The 23,413-nt window shown below is 41.9% G+C and overlaps 1 protein-coding gene across 2 annotated transcripts in view; it reads left to right on the forward strand.

Moving 5' to 3' along the window:
- znf385c (zinc finger protein 385C) overlaps positions 1–23,413 on the forward strand; it is a 295,378-nt gene that overhangs the window by 243,587 nt on the left and 28,378 nt on the right. For both annotated transcript variants that reach the window (XM_060901987.1, XM_060901988.1), the window contains exon 6: positions 18,699–18,995. In XM_060901987.1, coding sequence (XP_060757970.1) covers positions 18,699–18,995 — 297 coding nt within the window. The remainder of the gene's footprint in view (positions 1–18,698; positions 18,996–23,413) is intronic.

The following is a 23,413-nucleotide window of genomic DNA, read 5'->3' on the forward strand; positions in this document are numbered from 1 at the left end:
CAGAGACCTCTATCACCATAACCAAAGTAAAACCAGTCAGGAGATTTTAGTTGTGCAGCCGCACAGCATTTTGATGCCTCTGTTTTCAGGTCGGACGTCTATCTGTGATTCTTGTTAGCACAATATGTCAAGAGTCGGTGGTTGAATGGTTGTGGGATTTATATGGAATTATCACTTTAACCAGCAGATGAACTAATTAGATTTTGAAATGGGGTCAAGGTCACAGCACGGTCGAATGTCTGAAAGTTTTTTCAGTCGTGTCCTTCTTGTTTGAACAATAGTTTTAAGGAACTTGACGCATACAAATTAATAAGAAGGAGGACTAAGCTTGGTGGTGGTGGAGGCGTCCACATCAACGCCACTGACATCGAGTTCTGTTTGTACTGCTAATAGTACAAGATCTCATGGAAAATTTCTGTTTCAGAGCACTTTCAGAAAATAAAGTACATTATTGTACCTTTAGAGGTACAACAGCTTCTCACTGGGGCAATACTCACAAAGGAACTTATTTGTACCCTTTATATACTGTTTGGGAACATTTATGTACGTTTTTGGCCCTAAAAAGGTACACATACACTACCGTTCAAAAGTTTGGGGTCACTTTGAAATGTCCTTATTTTTGAAAGAAAAGCACTGTTCTTTTCAATGAAGATCACTTTAAACTAATCAGAAATCCACTCTATACATTGCTAATGTGCTAAATGACTATTCTAGCTGCAAATGTCTGGTTTTTGGTGCAATATCTCCATAGGTGTATAGAGGCCCATTTCCAGCAACTCTCACTCCAGTGTTCTAATGGTACAATGTGTTTGCTCATTGCCTCAGAAGGGTAATGGATGATTAGAAAACCCTTGTACAATCATGTTAGCACAGCTGAAAACAGTTGAGCTCTTTAGAGAAGCTATAAAACTGACCTACCTTTGAGCAGATTGAGTTTCTGGAGCATCACATTTGTGGGGTCGATTAAATGCTCAAAATGGCCAGAAAAATGTCTTGACTATATATTTTCTATTCATTTTACAACTTATGGTGGTAAATAAAAGTGTGACTTTTCATGGAAAACACAAAATTGTCTGGGTGACCCCAAACTTTTGAACGGTAGTGTAGTTACTTTGAGGTCCAATAACAAGCCCTAGGGGGTACATCAGTGTAGATTGTACCTTAAGGGACAGAAATGGACTCCTACTGTACCCGTATTTCTGACAGTGTATTAGGGATGTAACTGACCAAAGCCAGACCTTATATTTTCAGTAACTATTTTTGCATCAAAACAATATCTAAATATCTTCTGATTCTTTTCTGGCAAAGATTCTTGATACAGTCGAGGTGCAACGATACACTCCATTCACCATTCAATTCATGATACTGGCTTCACGATTCTAGGCCGTTTGTTTCTCAGAATATTTTGAACAAAATTGAAATGAAGAACAATGACAACTGAAAAGACTCTGAATAGTAATGTAAAACAATATGCATTTTTGTCTGTATAAAACAAATCAAAAATTGCTACGAAGAGAGGGTTAATATTGTAAACAATCAACAGTGTGGCTCTCCGTCCCTGTGTCCGAAATCGCTCCCTACTCACTATCTAGGGCACTGTATAGTGAGGACGCCATTTTGTAGTGCTTTCCGAAACCTTAGTGAGGATTATTTACACCCTATATACCGTAGTGCACTCAAAGTATCCCACAATGTGTCACAAAAAAGTAGTGTACAACCGATGGTCACTAGCCAAAGCAATATATCCCATCATGCATTGTGGTCACGCTGAAAGAAATCAAATTAAAATTCTCAAATTTGATTTAATAAAAGGCAGCGGCAAAGAAGAAAGTATTCAGCCTTGATTTTCCAAAAAAAACTGAAAGATGCAGGTACTTTGTATTGATTAATGTGGGAAATACGTTCAGTATAATATGTATTCATCACAAAAATACATGCATGTATTTATTATTTCGAAAACCCACCAGCCGACTGATCTGGCACGTTTTAATTGTGCGACAGTAATGACGTAAGTACCAGCTAGTGTCCGAAAGCATTTTTTCATTTTACCAATGGCCTCGCTATGTAGTCCTCTACATAGTAATTCCCTATATAGGGAGTAGGGAGTCGTGAACGAGTGAGCGATTTCGGACACGGCATGAATGAACAAGATCACATGACCAGCATGCTGTCTTTATATTTTAACTTTATGAGTTGCACAGAGGCGGCACGGTGGTGTAGTGGTTAGCGCTGTCGCCTCACAGCAAGAAGGTCCGGGTTCGAGCCCCGTGGCCGGCGAGGGCCTTTCTGTGCGGAGTTTGCATGTTGTCCATGTGGGTTTCCTCCAGGTGCTCCGGTTTCCCCCACAGTCCAAAGACATGCAGGTTAGGTTAACTGGTGACTCTAAAGTGAGTGTGAATGGTTGTCTGTGTCTATGTGTCAGCCCTGTGATGACCTGGCGACTTGTCCAGGGTGTACCCCGCCTTTCGCCCGTAGTCAGCTGGGATAGGCTCCAGCTTGCCTGCAACCCTGTAGAACAGGATAAAGCGGCTAGAGATAATGATCAAACGTATATACAGTCCTTGGTAGTTTATGACTGCCGTGGCTGAAGGAAAACATTTTTACAGCTTTGAAATGAAATTATTTCTCTGTAAATCAGTGTGAGGTTTTATTTCAGCATTATTATTATCATCATCATTATGCCATGGTATGATTTACATCTCCATCTGATTGTAGTATTTCAGCTCAGCTCTGATTGCAGTTCCACCTCAATTTTACCCGTCAGCTCTCCGAGGGGGTCAGTGGAACCTATTTTGAAAACCATGGCTTAGTAAAGCTCAGATTTTCAATAATTACATACAGTGGATTGCTTCAGTCTTGTCTTGTCAGACCAACCGCAGTTCAGACTCCGAGTGGTTATTGTCGTGTTTGGTTTTGGGCTTACAATCCGTTTCTTACATGAAGCTACAGAACGTTCCTACCTCATAAAGAACTGAGGTATGAGTTGAAGTGAAAACTGTTCCTCAATCCATGCTCATTATTAATGGAGCCGCTTCCCTTCGCAGAAGAAATAGATGAGAGCAAAAGAAGCCTGAGATCATGTTCATCACCAAATCTCATGTTAATATTCCACCCTATTCCTGCTGAGGCACTCAGACAGAAAACATTCACAAAAAGAAGAAAATACAGAAGAGTTGGAGACTCGGTGGGTGCGAGAGTTGATTAGCCTTTGCTCCTTTTCAAAGTGGCAATAATTTAAATACATTTATGATAATTAGCGTCTGGTATTGGACTTCATTCTTGTATCAAACATGATCGTGAGTGGCCTCACAGCTTGAAGTTGTGTGTTAGCACACAATGAAAAAAAACCACACACACACACACACATTCATATACTATCTTACATGAACATACACTGGAGCTTTAGCTAATCATCGAGTGCTTTCATGCTAACACGCGCACATGCACGCACACACATTCATCCAGATGATTACTTGATGAAATTAGCACTGTTCAGTTATTAAGGTTGCAGCTGCAGGGGCCAATCAGCACGCATTAAGCATGACAACTGCCATTAAGCGCTGAGAGGCACGACAAAGAGAAGAGCAGGTGAGAGAGACGGACAGACGAGGGGGTGGGGTTGAGTGGCTAATCACCTCTCTACACAGTCCCATACTCTCAATGGACATGCTGACCTAAAGTCATCAGTGTTGTCCCTGAAAATCACCAGCAAAAAAACGACAACCCCAAAAACAGTGGTTTGTGGATGAAATGCAAATCAAACTGAAATTGCATCAATCCTACCGGTCAAACCATTAAACAAAAACAAGCTTTTATAATAAAATAACAGAATAAGTGACAACTGCAAATGGAGAGGGGAAGACAGTACATTACAAAAAAAAAAAAAAATCTGTAATCCAAAAGACATAGCGTCGACTTCAGGATCATCACCACACATCAAGAGAATGGACAAACATCACTCTTTTTTTGTTTGTTTGTTTTAATTTCACTCATTTTCATTTGCTCTGATTTCAAATTCACAATCTTTGGCACCCCAAATGAATCGTAATAATAAGTGAAAAAAATGAACGAACTCTGTCGGTGTGCATTTCTTGTATTGCTGTGCTATAAATATGAGATTACATACCTTTATTATATGGCATGAGCTACTTCTGGGAAAATCGTACGCTCTGATTGGTTCCTTGGCAGGCAGAATTTTTCCATAATGCCCGTGTTCGATTATTCTTTCGAAGGCACCTTTTCTCAAAAAACTGTTCATTATCTAGCATCATTTTGTTGAAAAACAAATCAATATCTTTCTCAGAGGCGGCACGGTGGTGTAGTGGTTAGCGCTGTCGCCTCACAGCAAGAAGGTCCGGGTTCGAGCCCCGTGGCTGGCGAGGGCCTTTCTGTGCGGAGTTTGCATGTTCTCCCCGTGTCCGCGTGGGTTTCCTCCGGGTGCTCCGGTTTCCCCCACAGTCCAAAGACATGCAGGTTAGGTTAACTGGTGACTCTAAATTGACCGTAGGTGTGAATGTGAGTGTGAATGGTTGTCTGTGTCTATGTGTCAGCCCTGTGATGACCTGGTGACTTGTCCAGGGTGTACCCTGCCTTTCGCCCGTAGTCAGCTGGGATAGGCTCCAGCTTGCCTGCGACCCTGTAGAACAGGATAAAGCGGCTACAGATAATGAGATGAGATGAGATGTTTCTCAGAACATTTGTCATGTATTACTCGAGTGGAGAAATAAATTCCGTTTTGAAAGCGCTAGCCGTTTATTCTGAATGCGTGACTCAACTACGTTACAAGTATGATGTGAATGAAAGCAGGGTCACGCCTCATTATAAGGACCGTCTATTTTAATCTTAGAAATAAAAAAGCCATATAATAAACTACCTATTAACCTCGCTTGCTTGGTCTTTCCAGGAAAATATCAGACCTCTGTCTTTTTGTAAGCATTCAGTTAATAAGTAGTTAATAAAATCATCCATCAGCAAATAACCTAAATAAGAAGTGTTGCCAGGCAAAACAAACCACGCCCAGCAGCATTTATTTTATACCTATATGTTGATAATGGTAATATTTCTCAATCATCAGCTGTCAGGTTATAGTCCGATGAAAATCCATGACCTTGAGCTTGACATTTCAAAGTCATTCAAGGTCAAAGGTCGTGGCGGCAACTGAAAGCCCATATGGGACTTCTTGTATGTTGATAATGGTAAACATCTGGCTATCATGAACCATTTTAAAGTTATAGCCCTTTGAAAACCCATGAGCTTCAGTTTGACCTTTCAAGGTCAAAGATCATGGTGCCAAATGAAAGCCCATATGGCACTTCCTATAAGTTGATAATGGTAAATATCTGTCTACCATCAACCGTTTTCAAGTTACAGCCCTCTGAAAATCCGTGACCTTGAGTTTGACCTTTCAGGGTCACTTAAGGTCAAAGATCATGGTGCCAAATGAAAGCCCATATGACGCGGTACGCGGTGGTCCGGACTACCGTTGTGGTCCGGACCACGCCGTTTTCAGGTGTGGTCCGGACCACCAAGTTCAGAAGACAAATAAAAAGTCTTACTGTGAAGTTGGTAAAATTATTTTTCACTTCCCTCGTGGCAGCTCCCGCTTTTTTACATGCGTTAGAACTGGTATCTTTTATTGCGCGTGTGTTTTACGCATGCATTTCTCTTCCGGTTTGAGAAAAAATAACAAATGATGTACGACTTTGTAAAAAAACTCGTATTAAATGACAAACACAGTATGATTTTGGTAAGTTTTTATTTATATCGTAATATAATACAGCATACGGTGAACCGGACCACAATCCAGGAAAAATAATTAATTAATGCCCTCGTTTTGTATGGAAAATACGGTGATCTGGACCACCGCGTACCGCGTCATATGGGAGTTCTTATATGCTCATAATAGTAAACACCTGTCTATCAGCAACCGTTTTTGAGTTCTCATCTCATTCTCATTATCTCTAGCTGCTTTATCCTGTTCTACAGGGTCGCAGGCAAGCTGGAGCCTATCCCAGCTGACTACGGGCGAAAGGCGGGGTACACCCTGGACAAGTCGCCAGGTCATCACAGGGCTGACACATAGACACAGACAACCATTCACACTCACATTCACACCTACGCTCAATTTAGAGTCACCAGTTAACCTAACCTGCATGTCTTTGGACTGTGGGGGAAACCGGAGCACCCGGAGGAAACCCACGCGGACACGGGGAGAACATGCAAACTCTGCACAGAAAGGCCCTCGCCGGCCACGGGGCTCGAACCCGGACCTTCTTGCTGTGAGGCGACAGCGCTAACCACTACACCACCATGCCGCCCCCGTTTTTGAGTTATAACGGAAAATGTTATTTTGACCGAAATGCCGACCTTTCCGGTGACCTTCACCTTGATCCGATTACCTCCAAAATCAGGTAATCTACGGACCATTGGCTACCTACCCTGAAAATTTGAAGTCAATCGGTGCAACCATCTAGACACTAGATTGTTAACAGACACACAAACAAACCACACTGATTAAGTCAAGTTTATTTGTACAGCGCTTTTAACAATAGACATTGTCGCAAAGCAGCTTTACAGAATCTGAACGACTTAAAACATGAGCTAATTTTATCCCTAATCTATCCCCAATGAGCAAGCCTGTGGCGACAGTGGCAAGGGAAAAAACCCTCAGACGACATGAGGAAGAAACCTCGAGAGGGACCAGACTCAAAAGGGAACCCATCCTCATTTGGGCGACAACAGACAACATGACTATAACATTAACAGTTTTAACAATGATTACAATACCTCGCCCCGCTTACTCCATCGCGGGCGAGGTAATTACGTCAGTGACAACAAAATAAAAGGTTCAGTACTTCAGAAGCATTGGGAATTTGGGAATTCCGGAATAGGACATGAGTTGTCCAAGGGTTTGTGTGAAGATTGATGGCATCATGAATTCTGTAACAGGATATTATTCCGAAATCAGGTTGCTGCTGCCAGGAGGTTAAAACCTGGACATACTGTAGATAAATGGTAAGACAGAAATAGTTGCACAAACACAAAATCAGTCCACTGCAATGTCCTTCACAGTCTCCAGATAGTAACCCTGTTAAATTGTTCTGTTTTGAGCTAAAGAGGTCAGTCCATATGTGGAGCCACAAGAATATAACAGAGCTTAAAATATTCAGTATGGAGGCGTGACCAAGATGATTTCTAAGCTTATTAAGCATTACAAGAAGAGACTCAGTGCTGCTGTTCTCTCCAGGGGAGATCTCACCAAACTGCTCATTTTGAAAGCAGTGTTTTGGAGCGGAAAAAAAATTATTTGAGAGCATAGCTCCTTCATTTTCTCCCCAATTTGGTCTTGCTGATTCCTACCTACTACTTAACTCTCCCCATTATTTTTGCAATCATGTGATTTTTGCTTCCTGATTCACTTCTGGTTTCCAAGTGATGGGCAACAATCAAAGATGATCAGCAATCCAAGCCAAGTACACATCTGTCGTCATCTTGTGGAAAACATTCTACATCTGACTATGTTAATGGACTAGAACCAAAAGCAAAATTGAGATATCAAGAAAAAATATATTTACGCAATGGATTGGACCCCTACAGCTTAAAAAAAGATGGACTTTTTAAAGGAGAACTGAAGTCATTTTAAACTTGCTTTATTTCTTAATTAACGCGTTCTTCAATTACGTTTTTGGTTTTAGTAACCTTATATTGGGACTCGTATTAGCAACTAATTGCAATTAAATATTCTACTTATCGGCCTATTCGGTTTTTAGCCGTGTTGAATTTAGTTCGTTTGGTCCACGGCAAGCGAGGCTTATCCACGCGATCATGAGACTTGTGCAAAACTTTGAACCGTGAAGTGTCAGCCAGGTGTCCGTGCCGCCATTTTGAAAACTGTTTTCCAAACGAAATACTGCACAAAAACGAGTTTAAATGACGATTACTGCCTACTTTTTTCAAACTTTCCTGATTGCTATCAAAACAAACAAAACTTCCGGCTTGATTACATCAGCATTCGAAAGAGGGCGCGCGCGTCTTTTGACGACGTTGGCAGATGTTGGTCACTTTGATTTCCGCTGTACGTTTTACTTCCGTCCTACGATGTCTCGCACAGGTCTCAGCGAATCTCGTTTACGGCCATTGCTTTGACATATGGACTGATATATTACAGAGCATATTTCAAACACTCATAACTTGCTATAGCAGTGACAAAATAGCAATCGAAAATGCATTCCTGTATTTAATAAAATGAGAAATAGAATTTTGATAATAAAAAATTTGCCTTCAGTTCTCCTTTAAGCGATTTCAGCAATTTTCCAAACATACAGTTTCCGGATATTTCCAATTATCTCATCTCATCTCATTATCTCTAGCCGCTTTATCCTGTTCTACAGGGTCGCAGGCAAGCTGGAGCCTATCCCAGCTGACTACGGGCGAAAGGCGGGGTACACCCTGGACAAGTCGCCAGGTCATCACAGGGCTGACACATAGACACAGACAACCATTCACACTCACACTCACACCTACGGTCAATTTAGAGTCACCAGTTAACCTAACCTGCATGTCTTTGGACTGTGGGGGAAACCGGAGCACCCGGAGGAAACCCACGGGGAGAACATGCAAACTCCACACAGAAAGGCCCTCGCCGGCCACGGGGCTCGAACCCGGACCTTCTTGCTGTGAGGCGACAGTGCTAACCACTACACCACCGTGCCGCCCTATTTCCAATTATCTGGGAGTCCAAACATCGTTTTACACAAAGAATCAAACGGAAGCTTTCAAAAGTCTTGAAGCCTGTAACTTTTTTGTTTGTAGCTGGGTTCATGACACTGGAATAAGACTTCAAAAGGACAATAATCGTCTTGTTTTTGTGACGATAAGTGATGCAAGCCGAAGTGTAGTCTGTGATTCAGATTGGAGCTGCTGTAGGCATTTTTGCAACAATAACTTTTGATTTTAGATACATAAAGTTGATGTACGTACCTTTAACAAAATGATCGCTGCAAACATGAGCATGTGGACTCCCGATTCCTTTGGAACACAGTGAAAGGTTTGCGAGCCATTTTTGACAGTGTCTTTTTGAGATATTTTTTGTTCTTTCACCCTTGTGCACAACTTCTTTTGGCATCCTATAATACCTTTCGTCTTTTTCTAAATTTAATCGGTTTGAACATCCAAATACAGAGCAACAGTCTGGCATATTTGGTGGGAAACACAAGAAACTACTGCAAAGCGACTGTAAACAAATATAATATCTGCCCATCAGCTGGAAATCTGAACACATAATGAGGCGGATCGCGACCGGAAGTGACATCTATTGCAAACAGAGAATCACATGACTGCCAAACAGGGAGGGTGAAGGCTAACGCACACAACCAACCTCTGAGCAGTGTAAGAACTATCTACCCACCTTCACATACATGAGCTCACAGACACCCGTGATTCACTAATGTCGCTCAGATTAGCGGGAAAAGACAGCGATGCCAATTTTGTTCTCTTGACTCCTGATGACGCATGGCAGTGGCTTCATTGGGATTTGAACGCACAGTCTCCCAGTGATAGGGAGAACATGTTTCTGGAGCCCAGTTCCATCCATCCATCCATCCATCCATTATCTGTAGCCGCTTATCCTGTTCTGCAGGGTCGCAGGCAAACTGGAGCCTATCCCAGCTGACTATGGGCAAGAGGCAGGGTGCACCCTGGAAAAATCGCCAGGTCATCGCAGGGCTTGGAGCCCAGTTTTAGATTTCGAAAGGCAGTCCTGTAATCATAGTTTATAGAAAGGTTCAAACAGTGGCCAAAACATACAGTAGGTAGATAAACAAACTCAGCATAGGACAATCCACAGTTTAAGACAAGGAAACCAACGATGCAGACTTGGTGAAACAAAGTACAATAAGACTTTTCTACTTTTTTGCAATAAGCGAATTAATCAAGAATAACACTAAACAGTTGAACACAATCAGGTAACAAGCAGGAAGTGGCGTCAGGACCAAAACAAAGACAAAAACAAACACGAGCACATGGAGCTTTTGCTAAGGGAAACCATGACAGTTGATGATAAAACACAATTTCCTCTATATTACCCAAAACATAAATAGATAGTATTGTTAGGTACAGATCTGTCTGTAGTGAAGGAGGTTGAATTGACAAAGTATGATGTAGGAATGTAGAGCTCTACCGCCTAAGAGATTCTGCCTCACGGATCAGTCCGGGAGCAAACAGTCACTGGCACAGACACAGCTGTTCAGAGATGTTTCTCAGTTTATTGTCAGACAAACACGGGTATATATTCACATTCAAGAGTGTGTGGTAGATATGGGATTGGATGCAGCTGCTGATGATGTGATTGATGAAGCTAAGTTATCTATGTACGACAGGGTAACGTAAATGGGTGATGAAGCATTACATCACTGGTTTAGACTACACTACTGTATGAAAGAAGACAGACATTATGTCCCATTACATCACCCATCAGGATCATAGTCTTATGAAAAGAAGAAAGACATTACTGGTCAACATTACCTTCATTAAGCAGAGAGCAGAATGTGCGAGCGAAGTTAAATCTCAAGGATTTACAGTAACTAACCAAAACAAGTAGCAATCAGGGCCACCTGTACCAGTTCAAGAATGGCAGACATATATTCCTGTCAATTATTGATTGATTGATTGATTGATTGATTGATTGATTGATTGATTGATTCCGAACAGTAAAGAAGATATAAACAAAAAAAATAAATAAATAATGCAATCATCAAAACATTGTCATAAACAGAATAGCGTAGCCACAAGGCAATAACATAATAATGTTCGGAAAGGATTAAGAAGAAGTAAATAACTTATCAAATCCTAACCCTCTATACCACCGTTAATCAAACGTCACTTTCCACCATAATAAACTATATATACAAAAGAAAGCAAAATCAACAACAACAACAAAAAAACATACCAACATGGTATGTTATATATTGCCCAAATCAAATCATATATATACAAATACTGTGCTATGCATATATACACACATACAATACATATATACAGTACATACATATACACATACCTATAACTATACACATCCATGCGTACACAGACACCCATATCATAATTATGCATATTATGCTTATATATTATATACAATTATATATATATATATATATATATATATATATATATATATATATATATATATATACACACACACATACACACACATACTCACTTTTTATATAATCTATCCGAATGTACCCATACCCACATATATACACTTATATTATCAATAGCATGTTATTGTAATTCTTCCTCCCTATACCTCATAAAGATCTGTTCCTTATACCTTTTTTTGAACCGGTTTATAGTTGTACATTTCATGAGCTCCACATTCAAACTGTTCCATAGCTTTACTCCACAAACAGAGATACTGAACATTTTTAACGTTGTCCTTGCACTGCGAGTTTTAAATTTCAATTTCCCCCTAAAATTATAGCCCCCCCTCTCTATCCGAGAACATTATTTGGATATTCCTTGGTACTTTATAATTCCTTACTTTGTACATTACTAAGGCAGTTTTATATTCTATAATGTCCCTGAATTTTAAACATTTTGAATTTAAGAATAGTGAATTAGTATGATCTCGGTAACCAGCACTATAAATTATTCTTATAGCTCTTTTTTGAAGTATAGTTATTGCATGAAATGAACATTTATACGTATTTCCACACACCACTGAGCAGTAATTTAAGTACGGTAAAACCAGGGAACAGTAAAGAATGCGGAGTGAATTATAGTCCAGGACGTGCTTAGCTTTACTCAACACAGATATGCTTCTTGATAGTTTCATTAGTATGTATTTTATATGTGATTTCCAATTAATTCTATCATCTATTATTACCCCAAGAAATGTATTATTAGAAACTCTTTCAATATCAACACATTTATTGCCCTATTTATTTTATAATTATTAAATAACATGATTTTTGTTTTAGACAGATTTAATGATAATTTATTTCGATCAAACCAACTTTTTAACCTGCACAATTCTGAAGAGATTATGTTTTCTAACTCATGTAAATTTGTTCCAGAACAAAACATATTTGTGTCTTCTGCAAATAATACCATCTTAAATATCTTTGATACATTGCACATATCGTTTATATAAAGAATAAACAGTTTAGGAAACAATACTGACCCCTGAGGGACACCACAATCAATATTCAAACGAGTTGAGACAGAGTCACCCAACTTCACAAATTGTGTCCTGTTGCTCAAATAACTTTTTATCCAATTTAATACAACTCCCCTTATCCCATATTGTTCCATCTTATTAATTAATATATCATGATTAATAGTATCAAAAGCTTTTTGAAGATCAATAAATATCCCAGCGACATGTTTCTTATCATCTATAGAGTTACTGATTTCTTCAGTTGATTCCATTAGTGCCAGCTCTGTTGATCTATTTGCTCTAAATCCATATTGACTATCACTGAGTAGTTTGTATTTTTCAATGAATTTATCTAATCTGTTATTGAATAGTTTTTCAAGAATTTTGGAGAATTGAGGAAGTAAAGAAACAGGTCTGTAATTTGTGAAGTTGTGTTTGTCCCCAGATTTTTACAATGGAATTACTGTTGCTATTTTCATATTGCTTGGAAATGTACCAGTTTGAAATGACAAGTTACAGATGTATGTTAATGGTTTAGAAATCCCCCAATAATAGTTTTCACTAGTTTCAGATCAATATCATTACACACACACACACATCACATTATCTCTAGCCGCTTTATCCTTCTACAGGGTCGCAGGCAAGCTGGAGCCTATCCCAGCTGACTACGGGCGAAAGGCAGGGTACACCCTGGACAAGTCGCCAGGTCATCACAGGGCTGACACATAGACATAGACAACCATTCACACTCACATTCACACCTACGGTCAATTTAGAATCACCAGTTAACCTAACCTGCATGTCTTTGGACTGTGGGGGAAACCGGAGCACCCGGAGGAAACCCACGCGGACACGGGGAGAACATGCAAACTCCACACAGAAAGGCCCTCGCCAGCCCCGGGGCTCGAACCCAGGACCTTCTTGCTGTGAGGCGACAGCGCTAACCACTACACCACCGTGCTGCCCCATTATAGACATATTATTCTGAAAAATGTGAAACTTTGAACACTAAATAAATGTAACAAAAATAAATGCAACAAAAAAATGGATTCTCTGCTTTGAAAAGTTACCATGTCCGTGATCATAGCAGCTACGTTTGACATCATCTATTTATATATTACTGGTGAACAGTAATTATTACTGGTCTAGCCAGGCTTGTAGTACTCGAATCCTTGACTCGTGCCCTAATTTTAAGGACTCGTGACTCGACTCGGACTTGACCACTGATGACTTGGACTTGGACTCGGACTCATGCATTAACTGCATTAGGACTCGGAAAATGGAGACGAGGACTCTGATTTTTCTTCTTTAGTTTTTGTAACATGCCATAATGATTTGGCATAAGATATTTATATCTACATTAATTTTGTACTAATTACATGTAAGAGTGTTACACCTGCATGCCTTCATGTTATCAGATAGGCTCTCGGGCGTGCTCCGGACAGCGCACATGCCAAGCGGACTCTCGCGCGCGCTGTAAACAACTCACACCTGCACAGGATTAAGGTGCAATCAGCACGCCTATATAAAAACTGTGAAAACGCACTTACTTTGCGAAGTATTGAGTTGCGTTGCTGACACATTACCGAGCCTTATTTCCTTGTTTGGTTTCCTGATCCCTGATTTCCTGTTTTTCGTCTTTGATTCTGCCGAGTCTACGATAGCCTGTTTGTGCCTTGCTCGACCTATCGCCTGTTTCACTGTTTTACGATTTTGCCTGCCGTTCTGGATTATCTACCTGTCTTCACTTGTATTAATAAACACACCTTCTGCACTCACATCCGTCTCCCAATCATCTCTGACACAATACTTCACGCTCCCTGATAAAGAGAAGCACATTCACCTGTTCATACGTCATGTTCAGGAACAAACTAACGTTAATGGGGCTAAAACAGCCATTGTGATGGTGCGGTAGGAGTGTTGGACTCAACTCGGATCAGCAGTGGACTCGACTTGGACTCAACTCGAATTTTTTTTAATGACTTGGACTTGAACACTGGGGACTCGAGACCGGACTCGGACTCGAGGTTTAGTGGCTCGACTACAACACTGGGTCTAGCTGTATACGATGAACTGACCTTCATAGTTACGCTTATTTTATCTGATCATATGTAATGTGTTTTATGACAGTAACGCTGATAAAGCATTAAAAATTAAATGAGACTGAGGAAGAGAGTTATGATGTTCTGAAAAGCTCACTGGTGCGTGTAAGTGCAGTGCGTGAATATGACTCAGCACTTTTCACACACTGATGCGTGCACAGTTTATACTGCGACTGAACTATTATATCCACACACAGCTCAGCTATATTATGGCTTAAATAGATTTTATTATCATCGCCTTTCTCATAATTATCATCATTATTAATATCGTCATTCGTGGTCTTATTATCTTCATTATCTTCATTATTATTATCATTATTATAATCAAAGCCATGAAACCGATACGCGTGTGTGTGTATTCGTGTTCTACCTTTTTTTTTCTTTTCAGCTATATAAATGTGACTGTCGTAGTTTTTGCATGAAACTTGCACTTGTGTGAGCATGAACACACTCACTCATTGGGGCGCCAACTGAACTTTATACCACACTGAAGCACTATACAAAGCCCTGCATTGAAAACACAGCATGTGGGGCTCTGTGTGTGTGTGTGTGTGTGTGTGTGTGTGTGTGTGTGTGTGTGTGTGTGTGTGTGTGTGTGTGTGTGTGTGCGCGCTACATGCATTATCATGGACAGCTGTACGTGTGCTTTATCAGCCTCACAATCTCGTCTACTCACACACTTCAGTTTATCATGCAGTGAAGTGCTCCAATTATACAGAACGTGTCAGTTTAATGAGTAGCACAAAATCAATCCCTCGTTGCCCGTCTGTGAGGAATGCGGCGACGTCTCTTCCCCCTTTTTTCACCAACACGCAGCCAGAACCCACTTTTCCATCACTTTCAAACACTATTATGTCATGATGTGTTGAATTTTCTTAATGAACACAAAAAAACCCACAATGATTTTGCAAGCTGTACTTTAAGAAAATATCTGTTCAACCCAAATTAAATCTCTAAGAATAAAAAAGATATTAACTTGGTTTCCTCTGCAGTTTTTTTTTTTTTGTGCAAAATAGAAGCGATGTTTTAAAATTTTCAATAAAACACAAATGCGAATGGTCTGTGTTTCCACTGAGTGATGTTATATGATTATAGCTGGGTTTTCTCCTCTCCTGATAGCTCTTACAGAGCAGGGGAAGGTTTTTCCCCCAAGAAAAGCAGCTCTTCATATCGTGACTTAAATGCGAAAAATGTTTCCGTTTCCTTTTTGCAAAAATATTGCTTTATCTACACTCACCAGCCACTTTATTTGTTAACATCCATACATACACCTGCTGTTTTATGCAGTTCTCTAATCAGCCAAACCCTTGACAGCAGCACAATGCATCAAATCACGCAGATACAGATCAAGAGCTTCAGTTAATGTGCACGTCAAACATCAGAATGGGAAAAATTGTGGTTTTCAAACACAACAGTCTCTAGAGTTTACACAGAATGGTGCAAAAAACACTGAGCGAGCAACAGTTCTGTGCGTGGAAACAAATGCCTTGTTGATAAGAGAGGTCAGAGGAAAATGGCCAGATTGGTTCGAGCTGCCAGGAAGGACATAGTAACTCATAGCAACTCTTTACAACCATGGTGAGCAGAAAAGCATCTCAGCATGCGATAGCAGAAGACCATATAGGGTTCCACTCCTGCAGCCAAGAACAGGAATCTTAGAATCAAGAACAAGTTCCTATTAAAGTGGCCGGTGAGTGTGATTCAAGTGTTTTCATTACTCGTTTTTTAGTTTGCAATTTCAAATCACACACTAAGCAGGTGAATGGAAACATGGCTATTGTCATGGGTATGGACAAGATAAGTGCTACAGTGAGTATAGAAAAGAATCACATCCTTTCAAAATGTTTACATTATTTTGCTTTATATGAAAGCACAAAACCAGGATTTTCCAGCTTTATCCATTATACTGAATAATATCCAAGTGAAAAAGCAACCTTTTTGAAAAATATTTAAAAAATAAAAATCTTAAAGAATAATTGACCCCCGTGGCCGACGAGGGCCTTTCTGTGCGGAGTTTGCATGTTCTCCCCATGTCCGCGTACCGACTAGTGGCCTAGTGGTAGCGTGTCCGCCTCTCGACCGGGAGATCGTGAGTTCTATTCAAGGTCGGGTCATACCAAAGACCATCATAAAAATGGTATCTACCGCCATCTGGCAAGGCACGCTGCAATACAGATGTACATGGGGAACTCTCGTGGTTACCAGAGGACTAGCCCCCCACTGTAACCCTAGCTATGTAATAGGCGAGAGGCCGAGGGCTATGGAAACGGAGATCGGCGCCGCCCGATGCGCCACATACAGGTTGGGCCTGGTTAGTACTTGAGTGGGAGACTGCCTAGGAATACCAGGTACTGTAAGGCGTGGGAAGGACTTTGACTTGACTTTGACCCCATGTCCGCGTGGGTTTCCTCCGGGTGCTCCGGTTTCCCCCACAGTCCAAAGACATGCAGGTTAGGTTAACTGGTGACTCTAAATTGACCGTAGGTGTGAATGTGAGTGTGAATGGTTGTCTGTGCCTCTATGTTAGCCCTGTGATGACCTGGCGACTTGTCCAGGGTGTACCCCGCCTTTCGCCCGTAGTCAGCTGGGATAGGCTCCAGCTTGCCCGCGGCCCTGTAGAACAGGATAAAGCGGCTAGAGATAATGAGATGCGATGAAGAATAATTGACGGCAGCAGATTTTCCTCGCGAATTTGTGGTTATTATGAGCCATCCAGTTTGGAGAGTCAGCCTGATCCAAGCAGGTTCTTGGTGGTACAAAACACCTTCCACTTCATCATTATAGATTTAACTGTGCTTCTTGGAATGGATAAAGCATTTGAAATCTTTCTGGACCATCTCTTGACTTGTGCCGTTCCTCAGCTTGATTTCTGAGTTCTTCTGTAAGTGCCTTGTCATCCGTAGTAGATTGTTTGCTTTGAATCGCACTACCAAGCACTGGAATGCTCTAGAAATATCTGCTTTTATTCTGAACTAATCAAAAACATTCATAAAACGATTCAGGATTTGAGACCGGCTCAGTAAACAACAACCTTGTTGGTGTTAAAAGGGCCATCAGTGAGCTTGTAATTGTAGAATTCCCTGGTGAGGGGGATTTTATAGAGACCTCGAAAGGTGTGAGAAGAAAAAATGCATCCAATCTGATGGGAATATAGTAAAGAGAGGACCTGTGTGCACACAAGGGTTTTTTCACACCTGAATAAAGTGTGAAAGTTAATGAAAGGGGGAGAATTGCATTGGGTAACACTCAAAACACAGTGTGTGTGTGTGTGTGCTGGCTATGAGTGTGCCATGAGTGGTAGAGAGACTGTTTCTGCTCATTTCTTCTCTCTCTTACACTTATGTACTTTAATTTATGATCTGAGTGCATTGGGCTCGAGGGAGATGAGACTAGAGAAGGAGTAAAGAAAGGAGAAAAGTGAGAAGACCGGTGATGCAGTGCAGAGACGGATAAAGAAATCGAAGGCAGAGAAAAATAAGGGGTTTTAATGTACATAGGCATCAGTGTGCCAATGACATTTTAAAGCTAGACGTCCTTTCGATTTCATAAAATCGGTGAAATTTAGTTCCCTCTGAAATGTGGTCATTGTGATATCTGTTTATTTCTGTAATATCTCACAAAATACCAGGCCATTCTGTGGCTGGGAAGTTATTTAATTTGAGGGGATTCCCGAGCAAATAATGTGCATGAAATCACTCACTTCGCGCAGTCAAGCAGACAGAAGAAGTCCATGTGCGCATGCGCAGGTTTACCTACTACTTCTTTTGGGTTTTACGGCAGCTGGCATCCACAGTGTTGCATTACTGCCATCTACAGGTTTACCTTTGAGCATGCACTGACAGTTCCATCGTTCTGTTACTAAACGAACAGCTGATCACACCGAGGTGCTCGCTGAGTGCCGATTTTTATTAGTTTGGTCCTGCGTTTCCTTTCCTTCACAACATAACGTCTTTTCTTCTTGCTTTCCGTTACTGTAGTCGGTCTTTCATGTTTCATTCGCACACTCATGTCCTCCGTTTTTCTCTCCTGTTTCAAATTTGTATCCCACAATGCCTTGTGTGAATGGGGAAAGCCCACCACATGATGCATGACGTAGTATTTTGAATTGGGTCATGGTGAAGCAGGCAAAAATAGCAGAGAATTTAGGGCCACGTGGTCTTAAATTCATTACTTGTTCTATTTTTAAAAATCTAATAAAATTGGAAGTCTGTGATTCGAATTCAGTGGCTTTCGGTCCACTAAACAAAAATAATTGAGTGTCAGGGAAAATTATTTTTATGACCTACACTTGAAAAATCTAAAAGGCAGTCTACCTTTAATAAAATATTTGAATGATTATTTTCTTTTGTCAGATAGAGGGAAATCCACTGCTCTCTGAATCACAGGGTAACCCCACGTCTCTGTCTGTCTCTTTCTGTCTCCCTCTTGTGTCTGTGTAGCTCTTCAGTGTGACTCGGACTCTGTGGTGAAGCTGAGCGAGGCTCAGGTCAGCTCAGTGGTCCTGACTCCAGTATCTGAGGTGTCATGCGCAGACGTAGTCGTCTCCTCTCCTCCCTCGCAGCACTCAGACAGCCCGCAGGATGCCGCTGGTCCCAGCGAGACAGGCACCGAACAGGACAGCCTGGCTAAAGAGGCCCCGAAGGAGAAAGACCTCAGGAGGAGCAAGCATCACCTGCACTGTCCTGTGTGCAAAGTGACCGTCAACTCAATCACCCAGCTGGAGGCCCACAACAGCGGTGCAGGCTTCGTTTATCCTTATCATCAGATACAGTGTTTAATTGTGTAGTTATAGAAGTATTTTCAGTTGATCAGGTATAAATCTACCATACAGGTCGCATTGTACCTTACACGTTGCTGACTAAATATTATTTGAGCTGTGGACCCATTCTGAGCACAGCAGTGACTGGCTCAAATGCATTTTATAATCTCAGCATCACGGCTGGTTTGAGAAACATTCAGTCAGAAGCAGTGCTTTGGTAGGAACCTGACCCTGATGAAGCGTACGGAACAATTAGCAAAAACTGCACCTTGATAAAAGATGAGATTTAGTCTCTGAATGTAACGTGAGATCATGTGTAACATGTCATCATCTTATTATGCCCCCGAACTATCGCAGTATGACCCGTGGCTCTGAAGGTGGTAAAACAAGGGGGTTTAGTCACAGTCGCTACTTGCCCCAATACCCAATCCTCCTCGGTCTTCTTTTCCTACACGTTATGACACGGAAAAATCCCCAAAGCTGTAATTCATGAACAGTCCACTCCACATACAAGCTGTCAGTCTCAGTTTGATCACAAGACAATAAAAGTTTCCCGAATCAACATTTCAGCAACTTCAAATCAGTATTAGCCCATGTTTACATTAGACCGTATCAGCGGATCATCAGATTAACGTTTTTAAAACGATTAGTGTGCACACAGCAACACCAATACACGATTTGCGTGCACACAGCAACACCAATACACGGATACGCTCGGCTCTGCAGGCATCCTGCGCTCCAAATCACTCCGCCCTGAACAGCGAGTGCCCTCTGGAGGGTGCGCACTCCGGCCCTGCGCAGCTCACAGAGCACGCGAGTGAAGCGCACGAGCAGTGATTCGGGACTGAGCCGCTGTGTGTGTGATCCCAGCGCATATCACTTACCACTTGCAAGTGGAAGGATGGCAAGCCTAAAGACAATCATAACTACACAATGGGCAGTATTTGCATCAGTATTTGCAGTATTTTCATACTTTTATACTCTTTAATGAAAGGTGATACAAGGCGGAAGTCCGCGCCGTTTTTCAGCAGTCACGTCACATGACCAACGCCAGCGAATCAGGAAGGTGGATGTCACAGTGACGTTGTCCAATGACGACGCCAACTAGAGCTCAGCACAGCGTATCCACGTATCTCAATGTTTACACAGCACCGGAGCTGACACGATCTGGATTGAATACGTGGACCCTGGCGGATTCCCGTTTCCCGGCGTTTCCAGGCGGTTTAATGTAAACGGACAGTGCATCCGCGAAGAAAACGAGACAGATACGGTCTAATGTAAACTTGGCCCTAGTGCTCCTGATTTTCTGAATCGAGCCAAAAAGTTTGTCTACTCCGCCAGCGCCGCCATGATTGAAAATCACGTCATTGCATTCCTGCGTGCTGATTGGACAAAGCTCGAACGGTGTTCATGAACCTTACACACCGTAGTGTTTCACCTATAGACTTTGTGTACTACTTGTTTAATTTCCAACCCTTCCATACCATGACACGGTGTGATGTGAGCCTTTAGTCCCGTTTTTGCTATCCATTTTGACAGTTTACATTCAAAACATTGGTGTCTGGTTTCTTGCAGACAAATTCAGCATCACTCACCTTTCAACCAATCAGTGAGCAGCAATGCATCATGTGATTTCCAAAATTTCAGCGCCGGCGGAGTAGACTGGAAGTTTTCTTCTTAGTTGAAAAAAAAAAATCGACCGTTTGGATCAATATTATCGACTTGAATTGATAACATGTTGGGCCGAGGAATCTTTATTGATTCATGATCAAAATAAGGCTGCCTTGGAACTAGCAGTTTACAAAATGCATGACTTCTAACACGGGAACTAGAGCCCTGCACTCCCGCAGGAGTCCCGCGGTACCCGACGCAAAGCAGTGCGGCGCGGCGTGGGACAAATTTTGAAAGCTCATTGCGGGCGCGAGGGGGAGTGCACAATGCAGGAGCGGGCGGGAGAGGTGATAAGCTGCAGTCCCGCTAACTAAAAACGTGTTTAAAATAAAATTTATAAATTATTAATTTATGTCTATCATATATAATTTGTGCTGGATATTTTATTTGGCATTAATAAAAACATTTTAAGATGCCTAAATTTGCGGATGTGGTCTAATCTCGCGTACGTTTTCGATTCCTTTCCGCTCTTCCGTGTTTGAGATCTCCGATCATGGCAGAAGAGCAGAGCTCCTCTAGTGAAGCTCACAATGGGTATCTCTGTAAAGGCTCAGCTGCGCATGCCGCCTGGCAACGCACACCCTCGCTACGTGCGCTAGGTGAAGGATCGGTCAGTGGAGAGCTCAGCTAAGCTCAGCATGTTTAATTCCCCAAGCCAATGACAAGAACTTTCGTGAGAAATAACGCGAACGTCTGCATCATGTGGGATTTGTGGGCGGGAGCAGGACTGAAAATCATAATTCTTTGCGGGAGCAGGCGGGAGCGGGACTGCACAATGCGGGAGCGGGACTGAAAATTCTGTCCCGCGCAGACCTCTAACGGGAACCCCCAGCTTTGGGATTTTTCCGTGTCATAACTTGTAGGAAAAGAAAACCAAAGACAATTGTGTATTGGGGCATGTAGCGACTGTGGGTTTAGTTAAACATATGTTTCATTACAGAAGGAAAAATACCAGAAGCTGGTTGTGTGTTGGGTGTACAGTGGTGCTTGAAAGTTTGTGAACCCTTTAGAATTTTCTATATTTCTGCATAAATATGACTGTCAAGTGTATGTGAGCATCAGGGTTTCCCACACTTGAAAGGGAAGGACTCGGACACAGGATTCCACTCGTCTTGTATTTTATTGGTTTTCAGTGGAACTGACGTTAGAGTCAGAAGTAGAATCAGAGGTAGAATCAGAAGTAGAAGCTAGAAGCTTGGAGCTTGAAGCCGAAGTTAGAAGGTGAAAAACCTTTAAACATACAAACATAAAATAAATGTATGAATAAATGCCTGTTTTTCTACAACAAAGCATGTATGAATAAAAGCCCAAGGTAATTAGGCAACAATATATAAATATTTATGTATAAGGTAAATTAAGTATATTTTAACCATTTTTAATCATTCAGGTAACATGTTGCTGAACAAATATAAATGAACAGAAAACCAGTTTTAAACTAAGAACCGTTTTAACCATTAGCCCTTTCACAGGCAGTTTAACTGAAGATATTTTACTACACGCCACTGATAAAGAAAGTTTAAATCATTTAACCAATCACAGGTGAGGAACAAACATTTCTCATGCCCATGGATTACTGCGAGCGCAGCGTTTGCATATAAAGAAGTTCAGTGGGTTTACCGGTAGCCTTTTTTGTCCTTTTTCCCTGATGTGCTGTAAAGTGTGTTAGTAGCGAATTCTCTTTGCAGCTGCTGCGCTGCTGCTTCGTTACAAACTGAATGTTAATTCTGCCTAGCGTTCTAGAACGACCGCTGCCCTGCTAACTAGCGTTGTGATTGGCTGCCTTGTTCAGCGCAGCGTGCGTGTGCTGGTAGCGCAGCGATTCAGCGTAGCAGGAAGCGGCGGAGGCAGCTGTCAATCATGTGAGCCTGCGTTCAGGCACTCCTTGTGGCAGGTCGCCGCAACACCTCCCACTCGATCTTGGTGTGGCGCGACACGGGAAGATCGCACCCATCAGGCGAGCTGGTCTCTGCTGACTTGTTCCTCCACTGGGAGGAGGACAATGAGGCGTCGCACATCCCGATGCAGTGTGGTACCCTGTGGGTCCCAGGACTTTTCGGTTGGCTTTGGAGTCTTCACCTGAGCACGTCCACCTAGGGGGACTTTCACATGGACATCCCGGACAATGCCTTTGGAGTCTGCATTCACGCTGACCACTCTTGCAAGCTTGAATTGCCCCCTCAGTGCGTTTTGGTCGCAGAGCCACACTATGTCTCCAACGGCAACATTCCTTTTTGCAGTGTGCCACTTGCTGCGGATGAACAGGTTCGGACCTGCAAGTTGGCTCCAGGACCTCCAGAAGCGGCTAACTTGTGTTTGCATTTCTCGCAGTCTCTTGAAGGGGTAGGTGGTGTAGTCTACTGTTTTGAAGTCTCCAGTTTGTGTGGCTCGGCCAAGCAACAGTGCATTTGGGGTTACGTAGTTGATGCGGTCCTCTTTGAAGGCCTGTATCCACCCTCCACACATCAGGATTCCAGTTACTTGATCTTTGTATACAACAAGCCTGTCAGTAGTTGTATTTGGGAAATTCACACCTTCTTGCGCTGCCAGACATAGTTTCAGGAACACGTTTTTCCTTTCGCTGACAGTGATGACGCCAGATGAAGGTATTACCTCCCACTTTGCTTCATCTCCCCTCTTGGCATGCAAGAACTTCTTAGCCGCCCTCCAAATCCATGCAACCGTCCCGACCAGCCGTCTTAGACTGCTGAAGCACCTTTCGTCCAA

This window comes from Neoarius graeffei, chromosome 20, assembly GCF_027579695.1.
Source record: "Neoarius graeffei isolate fNeoGra1 chromosome 20, fNeoGra1.pri, whole genome shotgun sequence".
Lineage (NCBI taxonomy): Eukaryota > Metazoa > Chordata > Actinopteri > Siluriformes > Ariidae > Neoarius > Neoarius graeffei.